This window comes from Perognathus longimembris, chromosome 2 (assembly GCF_023159225.1).
Source record: "Perognathus longimembris pacificus isolate PPM17 chromosome 2, ASM2315922v1, whole genome shotgun sequence".
Lineage (NCBI taxonomy): Eukaryota > Metazoa > Chordata > Mammalia > Rodentia > Heteromyidae > Perognathus > Perognathus longimembris.
This window is the reverse complement of record NC_063162.1, coordinates 75,839,761-75,863,101: the sequence shown is the minus strand read 5'-3', so window position 1 is coordinate 75,863,101 and position 23,341 is coordinate 75,839,761. Positions and strand designations below refer to the sequence as shown.

Here is a 23,341-nt window from a genome sequence, read left to right as displayed (position 1 = left end):
GCCCATCCCCTCTTCTTCCACCTTCCACAGGAAGAGAAGCCCCCACCTCCAGGGGCGAGCACGTGTCTGATGGCCGGGATCCCAGAAACCCAATCCTTGGGGGGGCTGGGCCTCCGCCCACAAGGGAAGTCCCCTGACATCACTTGATGAACAGCCCTTGGGGCCAATCAGGAGCCCCTCTCCTGTGCCCACCTTTGGAGTATATCTCTTGGCACCTCATTTGAATAAATCAGAAGCCCCAGAGGCTCTCTCCAGGGACCCATACATCGGTGTCTTCCTTGGTGGGTTTGGGGCACCCTGCGACCACACGCTACTGAGGCTACCTGTGACCATCGCTCCCACGTGAGAGCGATAAAGGACCACACAGGAAGGGGTGGACAAGCCCCTTCCCCACCCCCCAAGCGGAGGGGAAATAGAGCGAGCCCAACACAGGCAGGCTGAAAATTTGTTCACATGAGTTGGGGTCCAGGCCAGGCTTCTCCAGTCCTGCAGCCCTAGGCTCTGAGGGTCAGCCTTAGCCCAGCTTTGCCACCCTGCAGACAGACATGCGCTTCAGTACAAGTGCAAATCCTGCCTTTCTGTCTGCAGAGGACTGCAGCAGGGTATGGTAAGTCAACTAGTAAGTCAGTTAGTAAAACTATCCTCAATTTCCACACCAGGGCTAGGGCCTGCATATTAGTCTTCAACCCTGAGGTATATCAAATATTATTAACAGCATGTTATGCAATCAGACTGGAGATCTGGAAGGGCACAAAATATGTTCAGCACTGCACAGAAGCCAGCTGCCAAGGACACACTTGAGAGCTCAGTGTTGTAAAACCAGCAGTGCTCTGGAAAGGCAAAGAAGCCCTACATACACAAAGCATCAGGCTTTTTCTTCCATGGATAAAGAAATACAAATACCAGAATGGAGCTGGGAATGTGGCTTAGTGATAGCTTACCTCATATGCATGAAGCCCTGGATTAGATTCCTTAGTACCACATAAACAGAAAAAGCCAGAAGTGGCACTGTGGCTCAAGTGGTAGAGTTCTAGCCTTGAGCAAAAGGAAGCCAGGGACAGTGCTCAGGCCCTGAGTTCAAGCCCCAGACTGGCAAAAAAAAAAAAATACCAGAATAGGTTGGCCCCAGTGGCTTACACCCATAAGCCCAACTACTCAGGAGGCTGCGATCTGGAGATAAGCCAATTCAGGCAGGAAGTCCTTGAGAGGCGCGCGCGTGCGTGCGTGCGTGCGTGCGTGCGTGCGTGTGTGCATGTGCGTGTGTGTGTGTGTGTGTGTGTGTGTGTGTACATGAGTGCTAGTCCTAGAACTCAGAGCCTGGGCATTGTTCATGGACTTTTTTACTCAAGGCTAACACTACCATTTGAGCCACAGCTCTATTTCTGGGCTGGCTTCTAACAGTGATCCTCAGGTCTCAGCCTGAGGATCACTTAGCTAGGACTAACGGTGCCTGGCAAAAGACTCCATTTTAAAGTAACCAGCAAAAATCTAGGCTGGAGATGTAGGTCAAATGGTACAGTGCCAACCAACCAAGAATATTATAATAGAAAGAACATTATTTAAAAGCATACCTTGAAGGGTATTTTGATCTTGCCTTACACAAGTTTTAAGACAAAATCAGATTTAGAAATTTATGGACTCATGAGAGATGCATAACAAAACTGGGTGAGTAGCCACACCAGCATTCCCAAGTACTTAGGAGGGAGGGGCTATGGGATTGCAAGTTTGAGACCAGCCTGAGGAACTTGGCAAGGCCCTGTCACAATACACTTTTTTGGTGGCTAGGCATCTGTGGTTCATGCCTATAATCTTAGCCACTCAGGAAGCTGAGATCCACAGGACTGAGGTTCTAAGGGCTACCAGGCAGAAAAGTCCATTAGACTCCATACCCAAAATAACCATCAAAAAGAAGAGAGGTGGCTGGAGATGTGGCTCAAGTGGTAGAGACAGCTAAACAGGCATTGGTCTTAAGTACAAGTACCAATACTGCCAAAATAAGGGGGTCCTGGGACATATAGCTCACAGGAGGAGTGCTTATGTAGCATCTGTAAGACCCTGGGTTCAAAAGTACTGGGGAAAAGGTCCAACAAAGATTTCTACCTTGCAGTACACACTGTGTATTGTGTCATAGTGTAAAATCTGAATAATTTTTAAATACCTGTCCGTAAAAAGATCTGATCCTGAATGTCCACTCGTGGGCTCTGTGCAGCCCTGGGGTGGTGAGGTAGAGTGAGGAGGTTGCAGAGGGCAGTGTCTGGGAGGCTGAGCCAGACTTGCTGGGTTTGCAGCACTGCTTAGCAGGGTAGGCTCAGGAGAAGTTTAAATTCTCTGGGCTTGTGGTCAGATGTAAACAGTGGCAGCACAGCCCTCATGGGTGGTTGTGGGACTGAATGAGCATAAACAGAAGATATAGAATGATAACCACATGCAATCCTCACCCATCCAGGTACTGGCTTTATCACTGCTCATGTAGAACAATGGTTCTAAACCTGGGCATTTTACACCCACCCATGGCAGGGTCTGGAGATGGTTTTGATGGTCACAGTTGGGGAATGGAGGTTCCTGGTATCTAACAGTAAAGGCCAAAGATGCCAAGAACACCCACCAATACACCATACATTCCCAATCAAAAAAGAAATATTCAAGCCAAATGCCAAGTATGAGAGACTCTGCCATGAGAGCACATGTCAAATACAGGCAGTCTTTGTTCTGGGCACATGCTGGTCCTGGGGCTTGAACTCAGGGCCTGAGCACTGTCCCAGAACTTTTTTTCATTCAAGGCTAGCACTCTATCACTTGAGCCAGACCTCTCAGAGCATCTGTTTTACTATGATGCTCAATTGTGAACAGCCTAGTGTATTATGAGCCAGACCCAACCCCAGAAAATAACTGTGATCATTACCAAAATATCTCCAGAGAAGTGTTCTGCTTCAAGGCCTGAGCCAGGCTCTTCCCTCCTTCTGTGGAGATGCCGTTGAATGCAAGACTAGGAAGGAAAACGCCTGGGCTGGATTATTAGAAACACCACATCTGGCTTTGGTGTCACCCCCAATCAGCTAGGGAGTCTCCATCTGGATGAGGTATCAGCCTGGACAACCTCTGCAGGAAGCAGAAGCGCTCCACAGTCACAGGCTTTGGTGATCTAACATCCCTGATCAGAGCAAGGGAACAGGTACAGAACCGCTCCAGGAGATGCCAGGCAGAAATGGCTGGGCTGGGGAGGACATCTGGGAGCTCTGCCTCAGTTTCATCAGAGACCCAGTGACAAGACATGTAAGTTTCCCCATCAAAGGACATAGAGAAGTATCCCCACCAAAAGACACAGAGAAGTTTCTTCTGCCAGTGTCTTCCCCTATCTCAGACAGCTTTTCACCTTGGGAGAATCAAGGTTCTGAGACCAGGTGGAGCCTAAAGAGGCTTGGGAAGCAGCAGCTGTGTTCAGAGAAGAAGGGTCCTTTGTCCCCACCATCTGAAGAGGAAGGGTCAGCAATCTGCTGACCAGCATCCTTTCAGTTTTATCCTTCCTCCTCAACTCCCAAGAAGCCTGAAAGGACTCAGGAGCTGAAAGTATCCCTTCTTGATCTGGGTGTGGTCACACCGCAGGGTGGGGGGGTATCTGGGTGTGGTTACACTGTATATGGGGGGGGGCATGTAAAACTCACTGAGCTAAACATGAAAGAATTGCACCTTCCTGACTGACTCTTAGACATCAAGAAAAACCTCTTGGGCTGGGAATATGGCCTAGTGGCAAGAGTGCTTGCCTCCTACACATGAAGCTCTCGGTTCGATTCCCCAGCACCACATATATGGAAAATGGCCAGAAGGGGTGCTGTGGCTCAGGTGGCAGAGTGCTAGCCTTGAGCGGGAAGAAGCCAGGGACGGTGCTCAGGCCTTGAGTCCAAGGCCCAGGACTGGCCAAAAAAGAAAAAAAAAAAAAAGAAAGAAAGAAAAGAGAAACCTCTTAGGCAGAGAAAGAAATCACCCAATCAAATCCTCCCACTAGGGATGCTGTGTCACTCCTAGAGCCATTCCTCTCCAAGACAGGTGGACCTTTGGTTCCCACAAGGTGAGGAAGCAGTGTTACCTCAGGTTGTTCAGACTGGGGTGGTCCCTCAGAGCCTCTGCAAAGGCTGCAGCTCCTTCATCCCCAATTTGATTGCCCCACATCCTGAGGACAGAAGCAAGCCAGTGACAATCAGGCCCTTTAGAACAGCCAAAGGCCCCCAACTGATGCATATGCCAAAAAGTGTCCATAGGAAACACTTATGGGGCTGCTGTGGGGAAAAAAAGCAGCAGAGCTGGGCGCAGGTGGCTCACACCTGTAATCCTAGCTACTCAGGAGGCTGAGATCTGAGGATTGCGGTTCAAAGACAGCCCAGGCAGGAAAATTCGTGAGACTCTTATCTCCAATTAACCACTAGGAAACTGGAAGTGGCACTGTGGCTCAAGTGGTAAAGTGCTATCTGAAGAGCTCAGGGACAGCGCCCAGGCCCAGAGTTCAAGCCCTACAACTTAAAAAAAAAAAAAAAAAAAAAAGAGAGAGAGCAGGAGAAACCCTACTCATAGACATGGATCAGCAAGTTGGACACACGTGTACCACACGCATACACACACACACACACAGACTCTACTCACACACACACAGACACAGACTCTACTTTGGGAGTAAAAAGCCTCAGCTCACAACTGTCCTGGAAGAAACTACCCACCCACATGTCCCCTGCAAGGGATGGAGGTCATGCTGACCTAAAAGGAAGGCTAAGTGCAGAACTGTACTCCACCCTGTTCTGCTCTTCATAGGGCTGGGGGCCACTCCTGCAGGCATGGAGCAGACCTGAGGCAGCAGCCTTGCTCCTGGTGCATGGAAACGCTGTTGCCAAGCCATGCCCTGCCCACTGCTGCAGCCTCAGGGAGCATTGGCCATGGAGTAGATTGGCTGAGGATTGTGCACCACCTCCCACCTGCATAGCCTTAGGCATAGGACACACACTGCTTGGACTTCAGTGTTCTCTGTGAAATGAAAATAAAAGACCATTCCCTCACAGAGCACCCATGATGATTGAGTTCATGTGTGAAACGCACATAGAACAGCCATGGTGATTGAGTTCATACATTGAGTCCACGTAGAGCAACTATGACGATTCTGAGTTTATACATGAGACCACATAGAACAGCCATGATGATTCTGAGTTCACACATTAGACATGCATAGAGCAGCCATGATGGTTGAGTTCACACATAAGACCACACAGAACTACCATGACAATTCTGAGTTCATATGTGAGATGCACAGAGCAGCCACGATGATTCTCAGTTCACATGTGAGACACACATAGAGCAACCATGACGAATGAGTTCATATGTGAGACATGCCTAGAGCAGCCATGAAGATTCTGAGTTCATACATGAGGCCACATAGAGCAGTCATTATGATTCTGAGTTCATATGAGACATACATAGGGCAGCCATGATGATTCTGAATTAATACATGAGACACACATAGGGAAGCCATGACCATTTTGAGTCCATATGTGAGATGCACCCTGATGATTCTGAGTTCATATGTGAAGCATGCAAAGAGCAACCATGATGAGTGAGCTCACATGTGAGACATGCCTAGAGCAGTCATGACTATTCTGAGTTTCTATGTAAAATTACCTGCACTTTTATAATCCAATAAACATTATCATATAAAACTTTTATGATATAAAGTCTTTTTATGCTCCCATCCTGTTACTATTAACAAAACACAAAAATAACAGGTGCTGACAAGGACATAGTGAAATTGAAACCCTTGGGCAATGAAAATGTTGCAGTCACTATGGAAAATAGTACAGTGGTTCCTCAGGAGATTAAGAACAGAATTAATACATGACCAGGCAATCCCAATTCTGTCCAGATATCTAAAAGAAGTGAAAGCAGAATCTCTAAGAGGTGTGTGCACTCATGACATTATTCTCAATAACCAAAACACACCAAGTCAAGTGTTTCACCAACAGATGAATGAACAAACCAGAATCTGAGGTGAGTATACACAGTAGAGTATTAGCCTTAAAAAGAAGAAAACTCTGATGTGTTAGGACGTGAATAAATATTGAGGATATGCAAAGTAAAATGAGCCATTACTGTATGGTCTACTCACATGAGGCTCTAACAGGAGGTAGGGGCTGAGGGAGGCAGGATGAGAAGAGTGTTCAAAGGCAACAGAGTTTAAATTTTGTAAGATGAAGAAAAGTTTGGGGGCAAATGGTGGTCATGGCTGCATAATGCCATAAATGAGCTCATACCCCTGATCTGAACAATTAAACATTGTTAAGATGACCAATTTTATGTATATTTTACCCCAATCAGAAGAACAACTCCTCCAGAGGACATACCATTTTCTTAAAATGGAGACCATCAGCCAGGAGCTAGAACCACCCAGAGCCAGGGTGGCTCCCTTCAGTTTCTAGTGATGAAGGTACTGCCCTCTATCTGACCTAAGGCCTGTACGGTGGCAGTCAATATCTTCCTGTAACTTTCCACCACAGCCCATGCTGAAGCCACGGGAGTGTCTCCACTGCCTCCTCCCAATCCCAAGGGTCCTTCTGCAACACTGATGTACAAAACACAGCACCTATAGAAACCTGCAGGAAGTGGGCACCTACCTGGGCATCACCCTCTACTCACCCAATGTCACAGATCGATGTGCTGTTCTTCATAGCCAGGGCCAGGCACTTTCCACCTTCACTTGTTATTTTGTTTTTGCCCAGTCTGTAGAGAGGTGGAGAGTCATGTGCATTTAACCTGAGGCAAGTAGAAACCTATAGTGGGCCACCTGTCCCTCATCACAGAGCCCTCTCAGCCTACCCTTCATGCCATGTGGTCTGGCTACTGGGGCACACAGAAGCCAGGTCCTCAGGATGGGGCATGTGCCCTGACGACAGACCATCAAGGCTCCTCCTAGACAAACCGAAAGCTGCAGGTGTCTGACCTCTGAGCCCCCTCTGGGCTTCAGCAACCTCAAGAATGCCATTCTCTCACTGGCAGGCTGGGAAGAGCCCATGTTGATTGTTGATGGTCACTGTGGATATTTCCATTTCTGGGCTAGGATTGAGCTCTCTGCCACCCTTGGCTGAGTGTGTCTGGCAGAACCCAGGATCAAGCTTCTTTAAGGGGGAAAAATCATTTTCTCTAATATTCCATAAAGAGAAGTAGTCATAGTCTTTCTTCCTGGTCAGTAAAGAACCCAAAAGAGTCAATATTCTGCCCCCTCCCCCCAACAGCTTGTCCTTCCAAACTCCAAGCCATATAAATCTTCCACAGGACAATCTCACTTCCCACACAACTCTCCTTAATCTGACTAGTACAGTGTAGGGAAGGCAGAACCCTAGGATTCCAGCTGTGGCAGTGCATTGTTCTCTCTCTCTCTCTCTCTCTCTCTCTCTCTCTCTCTCTCTCTCTCTCTCTCTCTCTCTCTCTGTGTGTGTGTGTGTGTGTGTGTGTGTGTGTGTGTTGGGTGCTATCTCTGAGCTCTTTTTTTTTTCTTATTAGTTAAATTTTGTTGACAAGGTGTTGTGCAAAAGGAGTACAGTTACATAATAGGGCAGTGAATACATTTCTTGTGATATCTTACATCCTTCTTTTTCTTTCCCTTCCCTAGAACAGGTAGGCATATATACAACACCCAGAGTACCAAAATCATATACAGTAGCCACATGGCGTACGCCAAAGAAAATTCACCTAGAACTTTAAATATAACATCAACAATAGAGTTTGCTTATCCTTGTCTTATATGACCATATATACATAGCTGTTGAGCTATTGTGATCCACTGAGAGGTCTATTTTAGACCTCTCTATGTTTAGTAGTTGTTTGATTTTAGATACATAATATAAGGCCGCTGACCCAAACCTGTGGAAATACCATTTGACAAGACGTTTTCTGTTTCTCAGACCTGGTCTCTACTGCCCCCCAACCCCGCCCTAACAGTTATATATCAAGGAGACCATGCCCCTTTGTTCTCTATGTTCTAGGCTTGTCTTGCTCAACATTATTTGTTCCAAGTTCTGACCATTTCCCTGAGAATACCAATATTTTATCATTTCTAATTGCTATGTAGTATTCCATTGTGTATAGGTACCACATTTTTTGGATCCATTCATCTGTAGAGGGGCATCTGGGTTGTTTCCATATTTTGACTATTGTGAATTGTGCAGCAATAAACATGGATGTGCAGATGTCTTTTTGATATCCTGAGACCTGTTGTTCAGGATAGATGCCTAGGAGTGGTATGGCTGGGTCATAGGGTATGTCTATGCTGAGCTTTTTGAGGAACCCCCATACTGTTCTCCAAAGTAGTTGTACTAATTTGCACTCCCACCAACAGTGGAGAAGGGTTCCTCTTTTCCCACATCCCCTCCAGCATTTGTTGTTGCCTGAGTTCAGAGTATAGGCCATTCTAACTGGAGTGAGGTGGTATCTCAGGGTTGTTTTTATTTGCATTTCCTTTACTGCCAGGGATGTTGAATATTTCCTCATATGTTTCTTTGCCATTTTTATCTCTTCTCCTGTGAAGTCTCTCTTTAGCTCCTTTGCCCATTTAATAATTGGTTTACTGGGCTTGGAGGGGTTAGTTTTTTGAGTTCTCTGTAGATGACTATCCCTGAGCTCAAACACAAGGCTGGCGCTCTACTACTTGGCGCAACTCCCACTTCTGGCTTCTTGGTGGTTAATTGGAGGTAACAGCCCTATGGACTTCCCTGTCCAGGTTGGCTTCAAACCTTGATCCTCAGATCTCAGCCTCCTGAGTAGTTAGTATTACAGGTATGAGCCATTGGCTCCTTTCAACATTGTTCTTTAAAATGTGAGAGTTGAAGCAGAAAAGCGGCTACTAAGAAGCCTGTGCCACTGACCTCAGTTACTTACTTTAGGTGTGTGAGGCTTCCGCATTCATCCAGGATTCGAGCAACATACCTGGCGCCAATGTCAGTGATCTGGTTGTTGTACAAACTTAAGAGAGAAAGCACAGTGGAGACTGTATGAGTATGAGGTGCTATGAACTCCTTTCTCTAAGTGGGATGTGCTGCCTAATGATGTTCATCATCTGAGCTGAGAGGAGACTCCTGGAGACTAAGGCTGGGCTCTGTGACTTAGCCCTGTCCTCTGCCTCCATGTCTCTCTGCAGTGTCAGTGCCTCCCAGAGATGAGTGACAATTTTAGTGCCTCTCAGGGATGTGTAACAACCTAAGCCGAGGTCTTCAGGGCTTCACTGTCACCCAGGATTGGAGGCATCTGGGGCCTAAAGGTGCTGAGCAATGGCCAGGCTCCCAGACCCAAGAGCAGCTGTGGACCCACAATTTCTTTTTTTTATGGCAGTATTAAATTATTTGAGGCTGAGCACTGGTGGTTCATGCCTATAATTCCAGCTACGCAGGAGGTTGAGCTCTGAGGATTATGGTTCAAAGCCAGCTGTTGCAGGAAATTCTGTAAATCTGTTTTCTCTAGTTAACCACCAAGAAGCTAGAAATGGAGGTATGGCTCAAGTGAGCTCCAGCTTTGAGCAAATAAATAAGAACGCAAGGCCCTAAATTCAAGTCCCAGTACCAGAACACACACACACACACACACACACACACACACACACACACACACACACATATACGTGCACATATTTGGGGTTAAGATGCTGTCCTAGGTCTGTGAGCACATCACCATTACTCAGCACAGACACCAAGTCCATATCTTAGCCTGAGGAATCTGGAAAGAGGTGGAGGTTCCTACCATGGTAAATTCTAATGGGCAGGCAGTATTGTTATCTTTACAAAACCTTTTACCACAATCTTTCTCACATCCCCTAATACCAAGTTGTAAAATAGGTTACCCAGGTCAGCATCTTGATTTGTAAGATTTTGTGACTGGCTCAAATAGTGGGCTGCTGGCCACACTGAGAACAGAGCCCAGGCTGCCAGTATTTCTCCACTCGGGCCAGCTGCCCACATTCAGGGCTCTCCTGCTCTTTGGCCCAGTATTTTTGAGAAAGACGTACCCCAAATATGTCACAATCTTGTACTTGGTCAGCTCTTCACTCAGCACCTTCACCCCAGTATCAGTGATATGGTTGACACTGAGTCTGAAACAGGACAGAAAGAATCAGGCGATATGTCATATGAAAGTGCCCTCACCCCTAAAATCCAGAAGTCTGGGACCCCAGAGATTCCTTGATTATAACCATCAAGTGAGGAGGCCCTGAGATCAGCCAAACAGCCCCTGAGAAGCTTGACTATGCTGGAGCCAGGCCTCAGGTTTGTGTCCTGCAGGAGATGCTAACTGGGGGAGTCAGACTAGCCTCCCTTCCCTGAGAGCCTCCCAAGGAGGAGGTGGCAGGTCAGCCTGATGGCCTGGCCCTGAGAATGCTGGTCAGCTCCTGCTCTGCTTTTCCTGCAGTGATAAACGTTCCCACCTTTCAGAGACCTTTCACACACTGCCCCTGAGCCTCAGAATCTTTTCATTCAGGAGGTCCTGCATGCATCTGGCTCCCCCAGGTCTCAGGTGTGTGGCCTAGAGCAGGCCATAGACTCTGTGCCTCAGCTTCCTTATCTGTCAAAGGGAGACAAGAGCAATCCCCACCTTACAGGGCCAGAAGCACCAGGCAAGGTTCTTCACCACGCTCACAAGCACTGGCACTGTTACCCATTAGGGTGTCTTTCTCTAGGTGAGGAACAGAAAGGGAGTGAGGCTGGTCCTGCACCACCTGACCTACTTTGCTCCTTGCCCTCTGCCACCTTGAGATAATAAGATTCAGGTATCTTCAGATCATCAGTCACCAGTATTAAGGTGGGTGCAAGCCCAGAATCTCAGCTTGCACCCCTGTACCCCATCCCCCATCTCGTGGGCAGGTCCCCACCTGAGGACAGTGAGGTGGCTGAAGCACGGCTGCAGCTCACGAACACCGAAGTCGTTGAGGTTGTTGTTGTCCAGGTCCAGGGCCAGGCGAGTGGGCAGGTGGCGCAGGACGAAGGCCAGGGAGCTGCAGTCGGCTGGGCAGGCATTGCAGAAGGCCAGTTTGAGGTAGTTGGCTCGGAGTCCGCGTGCTGCGCGCCACCCGACCTTATGACTCTGTGTCTCATAGAGGCAGCGCAGCATCCAGAGGAAGGTGGGCATGGCCTGCACCTGCCGGAAGCCACCGTGCCGGAGCCGTGGCAAGCCTCGCAGGTGCGCACGCAGGCGGGCGAGCAGGTGGGTGCACAGGGCCCTGCGCTTCCTCCTTAGGGCAGCCACGGGCACCAGGGTCTGCAGAAGCCTCTGCCTGGCCTTGGCCAGAAGTCCGCACAGGAAGAGATTGGTGAACTGGAGGTGGTCCTTGCTGGAGGAGGGCTCGGGGCCGGTGGGGCGGCAGTCGCGCAGGCACCGGGCGGGGAGACAAGGGTGGCAGGAGCTGACAACAGTGTCCAAGTCCCCATCCCTATCCCCGTCCGTATCTCCATCCCCAGCCCCGGCCCCTGTCCCTAAGAACCGCAGCAGCTCCCGAGTTCCCACCCCATCGTCCACCACCAGGAAGAAGGCAGCGAAGAAGGCCTGGAGTGTCAGGTGCAGAAACTCGAAGGCCTGGTGTCCAGGCTCGGGCCCCAGCGCAGGCAGGGCCCGAAGAAAGCCCAGCGGCAGGAGCGGCGCACCACCCTCCCGCAGCTCCGATGCCCGCACCTCGTCAGGGCCGAAGACGAAGCGGCCGCGCTGGGTGCCGCACAGCGCCACACGCCCCAGCGCCCGCAGTGCATGCCACCCTGCACGCAGGGTTTCGGCCGAGCTACGCGCCGGGAGCTGCACCAAGCTGCGCGGCTGTGCCCGACGCAGGTGGACCTCGGTGACTCGCAGGAAGACGTCGGTGAGAGTCAGCACGCGGCCAGGGCCCTCCAGGGCGTCGCAAAGGCCTGCGCAGCAGCGGAAGACGAGGCCGCAGAAGAGCGGCACAGCGCAGAGGCCGCCCAGGCCAGGATGGGCGTCCAGCTGTTGCAGCAGGCGCTCGCGCGCGGCGCGGCCCGGCACCACACGACGCGCGTAATTGTGCAACTGGAGCGGACCGAAGCCGCGCAGCCGCACCTTGGCGCGCAGGAGCGCGCGCGGGAGCTGGGTGCCCGTGCGCGCGGTCAGCAGCTTGCGCGTGCCCGCCAGCAGCCTGCCACGCAACAGCGCCGCCAGCAGTGCCATCGGTGGCGCGGGCTCCCAGGGGCTGCAGCTGTCGGGAGCGCGGCTCGGGTCGAAGTCGGCGGGCAGCTCGTCCAGGCCGTCGAAGGCCAGCAGCGCCAAGTGCGGGAAGCGCAGCAGGAAGGCGAAGATCTCCTCGGTGCCGTGCTCAGGGAAGCAGCAGTGGCGGAAAAGTAGGTCCTGCAGCCGCAGCGCGGCGCCCATCCCACCCAGCGCCCGGCAGCGGAAGAGGAAGAAGAAGCGGAGCTCGACGCCCAGACGCCCCGCCGCCCACAGAGCCTGCAGCCGCTGCAGCAGTGCCGACTTGCCCGCGCCCGCGTCGCCCACCACCAGCACCGCCTCGCCCTGCCCGCCGAGGACGCGGGGCTCAGGATCCAGCAGCCAGGCTGGGCCGCTCAGGGGACCCATGCTCTCATCGTCGGGGCCCAGCAGCTCCAGGACCGGGTCCTCGTAGACCTCCTCCAGCGGCAGCTCGCGCTCGCAGTCCTGCGCGTAGCTCGGCAGAAACCTGGAGTCGCAGCCCCCCAGGTGCCGCAGCTGCTGGGTGTACCTGCTCACTGGGGAAGGAAAAGGGGGGCAGAGAGGATGTGATGCGGGGGATGGGGAGGGGAGACAGGGGAAATAGGAAGGGAACAGGGAGGGTAGGGGGAAGGAGAGGGTGAGGATGGAGACAAGGAGGAGGAGATGAGGGAGGAGGACAGCGACCAGAGGGGGCAGGGGGCAGAGGAGAAAGACCAGAGAAAGCACATCACACAGAAGGTCCCAAAGCACAAACAAATTAAACCCACTCCCCTAACTCTGCAGTCAAGTGCGGCCTCCTCAAACCTCAGAGAGCCCAGTGCTCCAGAGTCTGCGGCTGGTAGGTAACTGGAGGCTTCCCCTTGGCAGACACTGGGTGACCAATGTTTGGGTGGCCTCTCTCCCAGGAGGTTGTCATTGCCAAGTAAGCTGTATTCTACTTACAACTTTATCAGAGCAAATTAATATACCATAGAGTTTACTCGTTATAAGTGTTATTTATATATTCCAAACACCACCGCAGTCTCCTTCTAGAAATCACCATCCTCCCAAACATTTCTGGAGCCTCTTTGCCTCAGTGCTTTCCTCCAACCCTGGAGATTAGGCAACTACTGTTCTGCTTTCCTTCTCTGTAAATTTTCTTTTTCTGGCCATTTCATATAAATGGTATCATACAAAATGTGTTTTGCATGTAGCTTCTTGTAGACTGAATTATACTTTTAAAACTAGCAAATAGCTGGGTGCTGGTAGCTCACACCTGTCATCCTAGCTACTCAGGAGGCTGAGATGTGAGAATCATGGTTCAGTGCTAGCCTGTGCTTTAGTAAAGTCCATGAGACTATTTCCAATTATCCACCAGTCAACCAGAAGTAGAGCTGTGGCTGTAAGTGGTAGAGCACTAGCCTTGAGCAAAAGAGCTCAGGGACAGCACCCAGGCCCTGAGCTCAATCCCCACAAGTACCTCCTTGCTTTCTTGGGGGAAAAGAAAGGGCCTGTAGGGGCAAGATACTAGCTGGGGCTGGGCCACAGGCACAAGCTTAGCCCTGACACTGCTGCTGGTCATGGCTCTCCCTAAACAGATGCTTTGCTCTCTGGGTATGTCCTTCACATCTATCTCCAAGTCAAACACAGTTCTTTAAGACTCAGAGTCTGGGGCCTTGGTGCTATTGCCAACAGTGGTCACAAAGAGAAAGCCAAAGGAAAGAGAAACCCCTTCCCCCAGAACAGACCCACTCTGATCACCCGTCCTCAGCCCCTACTATTCTGATCACCTCATGCAAGGTCACATTTGTGGGAGTTCCTTGTCTACACTGAGCCCCTGAAGAATATCTGCTCACCCCTTGTCCCCAGCCTTCAGCACACAGCACCTTGGTGAGTATGTCAAAGAGACCAAAAAGGTAATTGGTTAACTAGCACATGCATTGGTGCTCTGCAGAGAAGGACTAGCACCAGGGTAACAGAGAATACCAGACCTAGAATCCAACCTTGAAAGGTTATTTGTCTCCTGATAAGGTATTTGCTATTTATTTATTTCCTTATTTATGATACTAAGAATTTAATCCAGGGCTGGGGATATGGCCTAGTGGCAAGAGTGCCTGCCTCATATACATGAGGCCCTGGGTTCGATTCCCCAGCACCACATATACAGAAAATGGCCAGAAGTGGCGCTGTGGCTCAAGTGGCAGAGTGCTAGCCTTGAGCAAAAAGAAGCCAGGGACAGTGCTCAGGCCCTGAGTCCAAGCCCCAGGACTGGCAAAAAAAAAAAAAAGAATTTAATCCAAGGTTCCTGTGTGCTAAGTGTTCTGTCAGTGAGTTACAACCTTTACTCCCTGGAAAGATCTCAAAAAGAAAAAAATACATAGACCTGGGGGATGGGGGTTATGTGTGCCTAAAATCCCAGGTATGTGGGAGGTGTAAATAGGGAAATGGCTGTCAAAGGAGCTGGGGGGAAAAGTGCAAAACACTATGTGAAAAAAAACAAAAACTAAAACAAGAAGGCTGGAGATGTGGCATATGTAGTAGCCTGCTCATAAGACAGCAAGTTCAAATCCTAGTGCCACCAAACACACACACACACACACACACACACACACACACACAGCATTAGCTTATCTACATATGTCAGTATAGGTAAGAAGTGAGCAAAAGGTCAGAATGGAGGCTCTTCCCATACTTCTCTACAGCCTGTAGAAACCAGATGAGAGGGCTAAGTTGTAGCTTAGAGTAGAGCACTTGCCTAGCATGCAAAAAACTCTGGTTAGAACTCTAGAGCTAAAGCAAATGAACAAACAAAATAAGAAACCATTTCCTCTGAAACCAGAAACAAAGCAAGGATTTCCACTCTCTCCACTCCTCTTCAAAATAGTTCTAGAATTTCTAGCCAGAGCAATAAGGCAAGAAAAATACATACAAGGGATTCACATAGGAAAAGAAGTCAACTATCCCTATTTGCAAATGACATGATTTTGTATCTAAGGGACCAGAAAGACTCCATCCCCAAGCTTCAAGAGCTGATCGAAACCTTTGGCAATTGCAGGAAGCAAAATTAACCCACAAAAATCTGTGTGCCAACAATGTACAAGCAGAGAAGTAAATCAGGAAAATGACTCCATTTGTAATAGCCTCAGAAAAAAATTGGGAATCTAACCAAGGAAACAAAAGACTTTTATAGAGAAAACTAAAAATCTGGAGAAAGAAATTTTTAAAAAAATCAGGAAATGGAAAGACCTTCCATGTTCATGGATAGATAGAATTAATTTTGGGAAAATGGCCTTACTGCTGAAAATTGATCTATAAACTTAGTGCAATCCCCATCAAGATCGCAATGAAGTTTTTTACTGAGATAGAGAAAACAATCCAAAAATTCATATGAAACAACAAGGACCTCAAATAGCCAAAGCAATTCTAGGCAAAAAAAAAACCACTATAATAAAAAAAAAAAGCTATAAGAAAAACAAGTTAGTATTGGCACAGCAATAGACCCAAAGATCAATGGAGCAGAAGACATGCATATACTTACAGTCATCTGATATTTGATAAAGGAGCCAAAGACAAACAGTGGAAAAAGACAGCCTCTTCAATAACTGATGTTGGGAAAACTGGACATCTATATGGAGGAAACTAAAAATGGATCCGTTTGTCACCGTGTACTAATATCAACTGAAAATGGACCAAAGACCTTAACATCAAACCTAAAACTTTGAAATCACTGCAAAAAAGAGTAGGAGAAACCCTAGAATTCATAAGCATAGGCATAAACTTTTTCAAAAGAATGCCAGAGGCACAGCAAATAGGAGGTAGACTTGACAAATGGGATTACATCAAAATAAAAAGTTTCTGAACAGCAAAGGACATAGTTACAAAACTAGGAAGACAGCCAACAGACTGGGAGAAAATCTTTACCAGTAATATATCTGACAAAGACCTAATATCCAAAATATACAAGGATCTCAAGAAACTAACCCTTCCCAAAGTTAATAAAGCACTAAATAGGCAAAGGAGCTAAGGAGAATTTTCATAAGAGAAGAGGTAAAAAACGGCAAAGAAACACATGAGGAAAAGCTCATCATCCCTGGCCATGAAAGAAATGCAAATCAAAAGAACTCTGAGATTTCATCTCATCATGAATTTGAACAACAAATGTTGACAGGGATGTGGGGGAAAAGGAACCCTTTTACAGCACTGTTGGTAGGAATGTAAAACTAGTACAACTACTCTGGATAGCAGCCCTCAAAAAACTAAACATCTTCCCTCTGACCCAGCCACACCACTCTTGGGCATCTACCAAGACAGGATACCACAAAGACACTTGTACATCCATGTTTATTGCTGCACTATTCACGATAGCCAAGATATGGAAACAGCCCAGATGCCCTATAATAGATGAGTAGACCCAAAAAAATGTACTCATACACAATGGAATTTTATAGAGCCATCAGAAGGAACATGTCATTTGCAGGGAAATGGATAGAACTAGAACAAATCATATTAAATGAGGTAAGCCAAGCCTAGAGAGACCAATGGCACATGTTTTCTCTCTTATGCAGAAGGCTAGATCTAAAATACACTGTGACATGATAAATTACATAGGACTCTAGGCATTCATACACAGTGAGACCTAAGGAGGATACTCAGGAGAGGAACAGAAAGGCACAATGCTTATATGCCTCTGATCATATAAATTAATATTTATCAAAATGAATTCCAGGAAATGGAAAGAGGTTTTTTTGTTATTGTTTGCTATTGTTTTTGCTTTCTTTTCTTTTTGTCTTGTTTGCTTATCTGTCTTTGGGAGGGGAAGAGGGACACAAATGGAGGGATAAAGAGTGGACAAATGCAGCAATGGTACTCAGTGGGTACTGCATTGAAAATGAACTATACAACTTGCTGGTGGGGATGGGAGGGAAAAACTGAGAAAGAATGAAGAAAGGGGTAACATGTCCAAAAAGTACTCATTACTGACTTATGAAACAGTAACCCCTCTGTACATCACCTTTGTAATAACAATAAAAAATATTTTTTTTAAAAAGATAGGAAGCCACATGTGATCACTTAGTTGTAGTCAGCTGTACTCAGGTGATGGGAACCAGGACTTCCTTTCTAAAATTGCAGTAGTACTTGGACCTGGTTCCTGGGAAGGAGTGAAGGGCAGGCTATGGTAGCTACTCTTTTATACCCACCTGGGCCTCAGCACTAGGACAGATCCAGACCCCAGGGCCTTGCTTGCACCCCTGCTCATTCCCCCTGAGCTGACTCATACCTGGGTCAGTGTTGATAATAGTTTTGCTCTGAATGAGCTGGGAAGCGGAGAAGCCGATCTCCAGCAGCCATGGCTGGAGGTCCACGTATGCATCTGTGAGTTGCTGGAGCACATAGAGGAAGAACTCAGACACCTCCTCGCCCTTGCTCTGTACCAGGTCCAGAAGGTTTCGAACCTGGTGGTGACAGGAACATAGAACACGAGTTAGTATGAGGGGCAACTTCTTGCCAGAAAGACTTGCCCAGGGTGCTTCTTTCTACATCCAGGAGCCTAACCATCTGCCCCAGCTATGAGTTATGTTGAAATCCTAGAATGTGTGAAATGAACATCTTCAGTGAATGATAAAACCTCATAGCGCTATGAAACCAGGAAGCTTCCGTAAACTTAAAAATGTAAATAACTCACTACTGCAGCCATATCCAGCCATGGTGTCCTGTCTGCTTCTCTGTCTCTCTGTCTCTCTCTTTTTCTCTCTCTCTGTTGGTCATGGAGCTTGAACTATGGGCCTGGGTGCTGTCCCTTAGCTCTTCAGCTCAAGGCTAGGGCTCTACCACTTGAGTCACAGCACCACTTCTGGTTTTCTGTTGGTTAATTGGAGATAAGAGTCTCACGGATTTTCCTACTAGGGCTGGCTTTGAACTACAATCCTCAGATCTCAGCCTCCTGAGTATCTAGGATTACAAGAGTGAGCCACCGGCACCCAGCTGCTTTTCTCTCAACCTAGATGACATCATCCAGGACCAAGTATTCTTTGGGGGAAGGTGCCACACAGTGAGAGGGCAGCAGACCCTCATATGCATTCTTTCATCAGGAAGAATACAGGAAACTGGATAGACCTGGAAAAAAGTTATGGTAAGTCAAGCTCAGAGAGACAAAGGGCAAATGTTTTCTCTCACATGTTGAAGTTAGATCTAAAATATAAACATATATGAAAACACATACAGGGCCACGTGCATAGCTACACAACCAAATTGACTACAGTAGAAATATGCAGGGAAGTATTCCAATGGTTTAACTCCTTTCAACAATTAACTGATCGTTTTCAAAAATGAATACCTGTGAAAAATGGAACTATATACGGGGCTGGGGATATGGCCTAGTGGCAAGAGTGCTTGCCTCGTATACATGAGGCCCTAGGTTCGATTCCCCAGCACCACATATACAGAAAATGGCCAGAAGTGGCGCTGTGGCTCAAGTGGCAGAGTGCTAGCCTTGAGCAAGAAGAAGCCAGGGACAGTGCTCAGGCCCTGAGTCCAAGCCCCAGGACTGGCCCCCAAAAAAAAAAGAAAAAGAAAAAGAAAAATGGAACTATACAACTTGTGGGTGGAGACGGAAAAGAAAAACAGGGAGAGAGCAAGGGAAGGAGTGACATTGTCCAAAAAGAAATGTACTCATTACCTGACTTATGTAACTGCAACCCCTTTGTACATCATCTTTATAATAACAATTTAAAATGAATACCCAAAGTTAAAACATCTTTTGTCTGAGGAGGTTGGATTTTGACAGATGAACGGAGAGAGGAATGGTGGGTACAGTGAAGATACTCAATAAACATGAAGATGGAACAGTGAAGATGGAAGCAGGAACATGAAGGGATGGCAGGGATAGAATGGGGGCAATGAAAGAATGACACTGATAAAGATGCATTGTACTTATAAACTGATGTTGAAACTCCTTTGTACAACTAAACTACTTAAAGGGAATAGTAGTAATTTGTTTTTTAAAGAATGTAGGGTAAAAAGTCAAGAAAAACAAAGCAGTGTGTCACTTGGCTTCCTCAGAGCCTGTTCTGGTCTCTAAGCCCCAGCAGCAACACCCATTACAAACATTTTCTGTCTGTCTCATGAAGAAGGGCTTACAGGTCTCCACCTCCTTTTCCAGAAAGTTATACTGAGCTTGTATGGAACATGGGAAATTCTTTGATGTGGTTCCACTTGAAGGAACAGTTGTCCCTAAACTAGAAAGGAGGCCATCTTGAGCCTCCCACCATGCGGCCTTGGGTGTGAAGCACTGAGTGGCTACTAGTGTGCTACACGCATTTGTGTCTACCTTTGTTCATTTAAAGTGGACTGAAAAGTGGTGGCCTGAGATCCACATGTGCAGCAGTGATGGCCTGCTCTAGCCACATACAGAAGTGCTTGGCTGTGTAGAGAGCCGGTAACCAGGGCCTTTTCCTTTTACCATAATCCTACTATTGTGATACTCTGCCCTGTACTAAACTCCCAAACCCAGTCAATGAGGAAAGGCTGCTTCTGGCCCTAGAGGTCTGCCTGCATCAGTCCCACACCTGTTCCTGCACCTTGCCAGGCTGAGTGGGGCAGGCACACACAATCTCCACGTCTTCAGCCAAGAAATAGCCATTCTCCAGCAGGTTGTCCAGCAGACACTGTGTGTTGTGGATGTGGGTGACCAGCAGCTCCCGGTTGGTCTTCAGTAGTTTAATGTACGAGTGAGAATGTGATGTGTTGACATCCTGCTCTTCCATGGCTAAAGCTGCCAGCAGCTACTTTTTCCAAATTCATCTTTGGCCACTTGTATCCTGTAGGCAAAAGGATTCAGTCCTCCAGACCTCTGCTTCTCAGTGTAGCACCTGAAGCAATAAATGATGTCATTAACTAAGCAGAGTCAGGGAAGGGGTCCCCTCCCCATCTCCATAGACTTTTCTGCCCAGACTGGCTTCAAACCATCATCCTCCAAGTCCTAGGCTCCTGAGTAGCTAGGTTATAGGTGTGAGCCACCAACACCTGGCCTATTATTCTTCTTAAAAAGAAAAAGTGGGGGCTGTGAATATGGCTTAGTAGTAGAGTGCTTGCCTTGCATACATGGAGCCCTGGATTCAATTCCTCAGCACCACATAAACAGAAAAAGCCTGAAGTGGTATTGTGGTTCAAGTGGTAGAGCTCTAGCCTTGAACAAAAAGAAGCCAGGGTCAATGCTCAGGCCCTGAGTCCAAGCTGGAGGGATGGCAAAAAAAAAAGCAAAAGTGTGAGCCAAACACTAGTGGGTCGTGCCTGTAATCCTAGCTAATCAGGGAGCTGAAATCTTCAGATTGTGGTTCAAAGCCAGCCCAGGCAGGAAAGTCCATGAGGCTCTTATCTCCAATTAACAACCAAAGAGCCAGAAGCAGAGCTGTGGCTCAAGTGATAGAATGCCAGCCTTCAGCAGAAAATGAATGCCCAGGCCTTGAGTTCAAGCCCCAGGACTGGCACACATGCATGCACATGCACACATGCACAACACTAAAGTGAGCCTCAAACTTGGAATGGAATGGAAATGGAGAGGTGTATTCCTTACACTCATGGAAGCTGGATTGGATTCCAAGTCTCCACCTAGAATTGAAAGCAGTGGAACTGCAGGTGTTGGTGGGGGATAGGTGAGGGACAGCCAGCAGGAGGGCCATCTTCCTGTGATCCCAGCCACTCAGGAGGTTGAGATCACAGTTCAAAGCCAGCCTGGGAAGAAAAGTCTCTGATACTCTTATCTCCAAGTAACCACCAAAAAACTGGGAAGTGGAACTATGGCTCAAATGGTAGAGTGCTAGACTTAAACAAAAACTCTCAGGGACAGTGCCCAGTCCCTGAGGAAAAACTGTAGGAAACAAATCATGGAAATGTATGGTCTTACATTCCTATGTTACCACAGAAAGGATAACTAATATCACGTTGCTTTATATGTTTTTAATGTATTATATCATAGACATTTGTTCTTGCTCAGAAACGTCTTTCAGAAAGATTTTTAGAGCTGGGAATATGGCCTAGGGGCAAGAGAGCTTGCCTCATATACATGAAGCCCTGGGTTCGATTCCCCAGCACCACATATATAGAAAATGGCCAGAAGTGGCACTGTGGCTCAAGTGGCAGAGTGCTATCCCTGAGTCCAAGGCCCAGGACTGGCAAAAAAAAAAAAAAGATTTTTAAAGCATATGCAACATTTCATCCTGTGGATAGTATTCATGGACCCCAAGCTCATGGTTATATAAATACTCATAGTAAGATAAAACAGATTTCTATGGCTTTGATTTTAAGAGACACATTCCAAATTATCTGCCAACAAGTGCACATGAGCTGAGTTAATAAGCCTGCACTACAGGGTAGTCTCTATTGGTCAAAGACCAGGGAAAGACATCTATGGCCAGCTCAGCAAAGTCACTGCCCACAAAGAGGTCATCACTGGGACCCACAGAGAAGGGAGAATAATTGTAGTGGGAAACTGACTTCTGGCCATGTCGTCCACTCCTTGGGAGGCCCCCAGAGAAACCACAGGGACAGTTTCTAAGGAGGGAGTCGTTCAGAACACTACCCCAGTACACCCTGATAGGAGACATACATTCTCTGTAAATGATGCCAAGATTTTTTTAAAAAGCATTTTATGAAGGTATTTTCCAGAGAGCCTTTCTGTTTTAATTCCTCTTCCACTAAGAAAGGAAAGTAATACTTAATCACTGTAGAAAATTTGTGACATGAAAATTCTGAGCCTCAAAGATGATGCCAAATGGGAACACCCAGGATGGCCTAAATGCCCTGCCCCTAGCAAATCTAGACACCTTGCTCAGCAGCTGGAGCCAGCTGTCATCAGCCAGTGGTGCTTCACCCTCCTTGTGGCTTGTGGCCTAAGGAGTGGGCGGCCTTTCCCTGACACCCCACCTGTGGGCGCAGAGGAGAAGCCTACGGGATACCACACCTGTTCTTTCCTTCTACAGAAGTCCAGTGAGCAGTGTTCCCACAAGTCTGGAGGCCCAGCAGGACAAAAGTGTGAAAGATAACACCGAGGAAGCAAAAAGGCGGGGATTCACACTTGACTCCTGCTTGCACACAGTGAGAGGCAGCACAGTTTAAGGTGTAGGTGTAGAGCCTCCCAGCTAAGTTCACTTTTGTCTGGTCAGTGAGTTACAAGGAACTCTAGCTTCCTGGACCTAGTATAGGCTGTGAGCCAGAGCCTTTCAGTCTCCAGAGCCAGGGGTGCAGAGGCCCAGCAGTTTCTGACCCAGCAGTTTCTGAGATTCCCTCAAAGATCTCATTATGAGGATCACTACTCACTAGCAAGCTATCTGTGCTCATTTCTCTCTGTGCCTCAAGGTGCTGCAGCCAGGGTTTAAGTGCTTGACACTAACATGCTCCAAGTGCTAGGCCAGGCCTGGGGACCCCTGAAATGTCACACTACTTCATCCATGCATCTTCTTCATCCTTACCACCAGCCCAGGCACTGGAGGATATTGCTAGCACTTTACAAATGAGGAAATTGAGACATAACTAGGTTCAAGCAGCTTCCTGCTCTCACTGAGTGTACAACTGGGGAAAGCCAGAAACTCCAAGTGCAGTGAGGGATGCAGACAGAGCCCAGAGAAATGGAGGTCTCCCTAAGCCCCTGGGTGCAGGCGCCATGCTCAGAGAGGTTGTCCCATGGGGAACCAGCTGTGGTATGAGGAGGAAGAGGAAAAGGAGGAGAGGTGAGATGTGGTTGCTGCCCTTCTCTGTTAGGGTGTCTAATTTGCCTGGTTTGGCACCCTATTCCTTCCGTGTATCTTTATGATAACCCCATGAACAGAAGGATATCCTCATTGTGTCCTTGTTCCTTGCAGCCTGGAAAACACCAGCAAACACAGCCCAGTTAGCAGGAGCTTTGCTCAGTGAAAAACCATCCAGCAGTGGTCCAAGCCAGATGTCCCTGTCTGGAGTATGACTGCGGCCTCCCAGGGTGGACGGAATTTAGCCCCATCTGATGGGGCTAGGTTGAGAAGAGAAACCTTGGAAAAGACATCTCTATCTCCCCTCTGGCCTTGTGATTTCATTCTTTCCTTAGACACCAATGGCTGGGTATCACTCATGCTTTTAAGACTTCATGTATTTCCAAATAGGTTACGACCTTTTCTGTGAATCAGTG

General features: G+C 47.9%; 1 protein-coding gene across 7 annotated transcripts in view; it reads right to left on the bottom strand.

Moving 5' to 3' along the window:
• Positions 1-23,341, bottom strand: part of Nod1 (nucleotide binding oligomerization domain containing 1) — a 50,836-nt gene that overhangs the window by 6,722 nt on the left and 20,773 nt on the right. For 3 of the 7 annotated variants that reach the window (XM_048339530.1, XM_048339529.1, XM_048339532.1), the window contains exons 2-9: positions 19,749-20,051; positions 17,462-17,636; positions 10,886-12,740; positions 10,028-10,111; positions 8,908-8,991; positions 6,670-6,786; positions 4,085-4,168; positions 2,903-2,986 (exon numbers count right to left, since the gene is read on the bottom strand). In XM_048339530.1, coding sequence (XP_048195487.1) covers positions 2,903-2,986; positions 4,085-4,168; positions 6,670-6,786; positions 8,908-8,991; positions 10,028-10,111; positions 10,886-12,740; positions 17,462-17,636; positions 19,749-19,946 — 2,681 coding nt within the window. In that variant the 5' untranslated portion in view covers positions 19,947-20,051. The remainder of the gene's footprint in view (positions 1-2,902; positions 2,987-4,084; positions 4,169-6,669; positions 6,787-8,907; positions 8,992-10,027; positions 10,112-10,885; positions 12,741-17,461; positions 17,637-19,748; positions 20,052-23,341) is intronic. The other 4 variants (XM_048339535.1, XM_048339534.1, XM_048339536.1 and 1 more) reach the window with 4 other exon arrangements.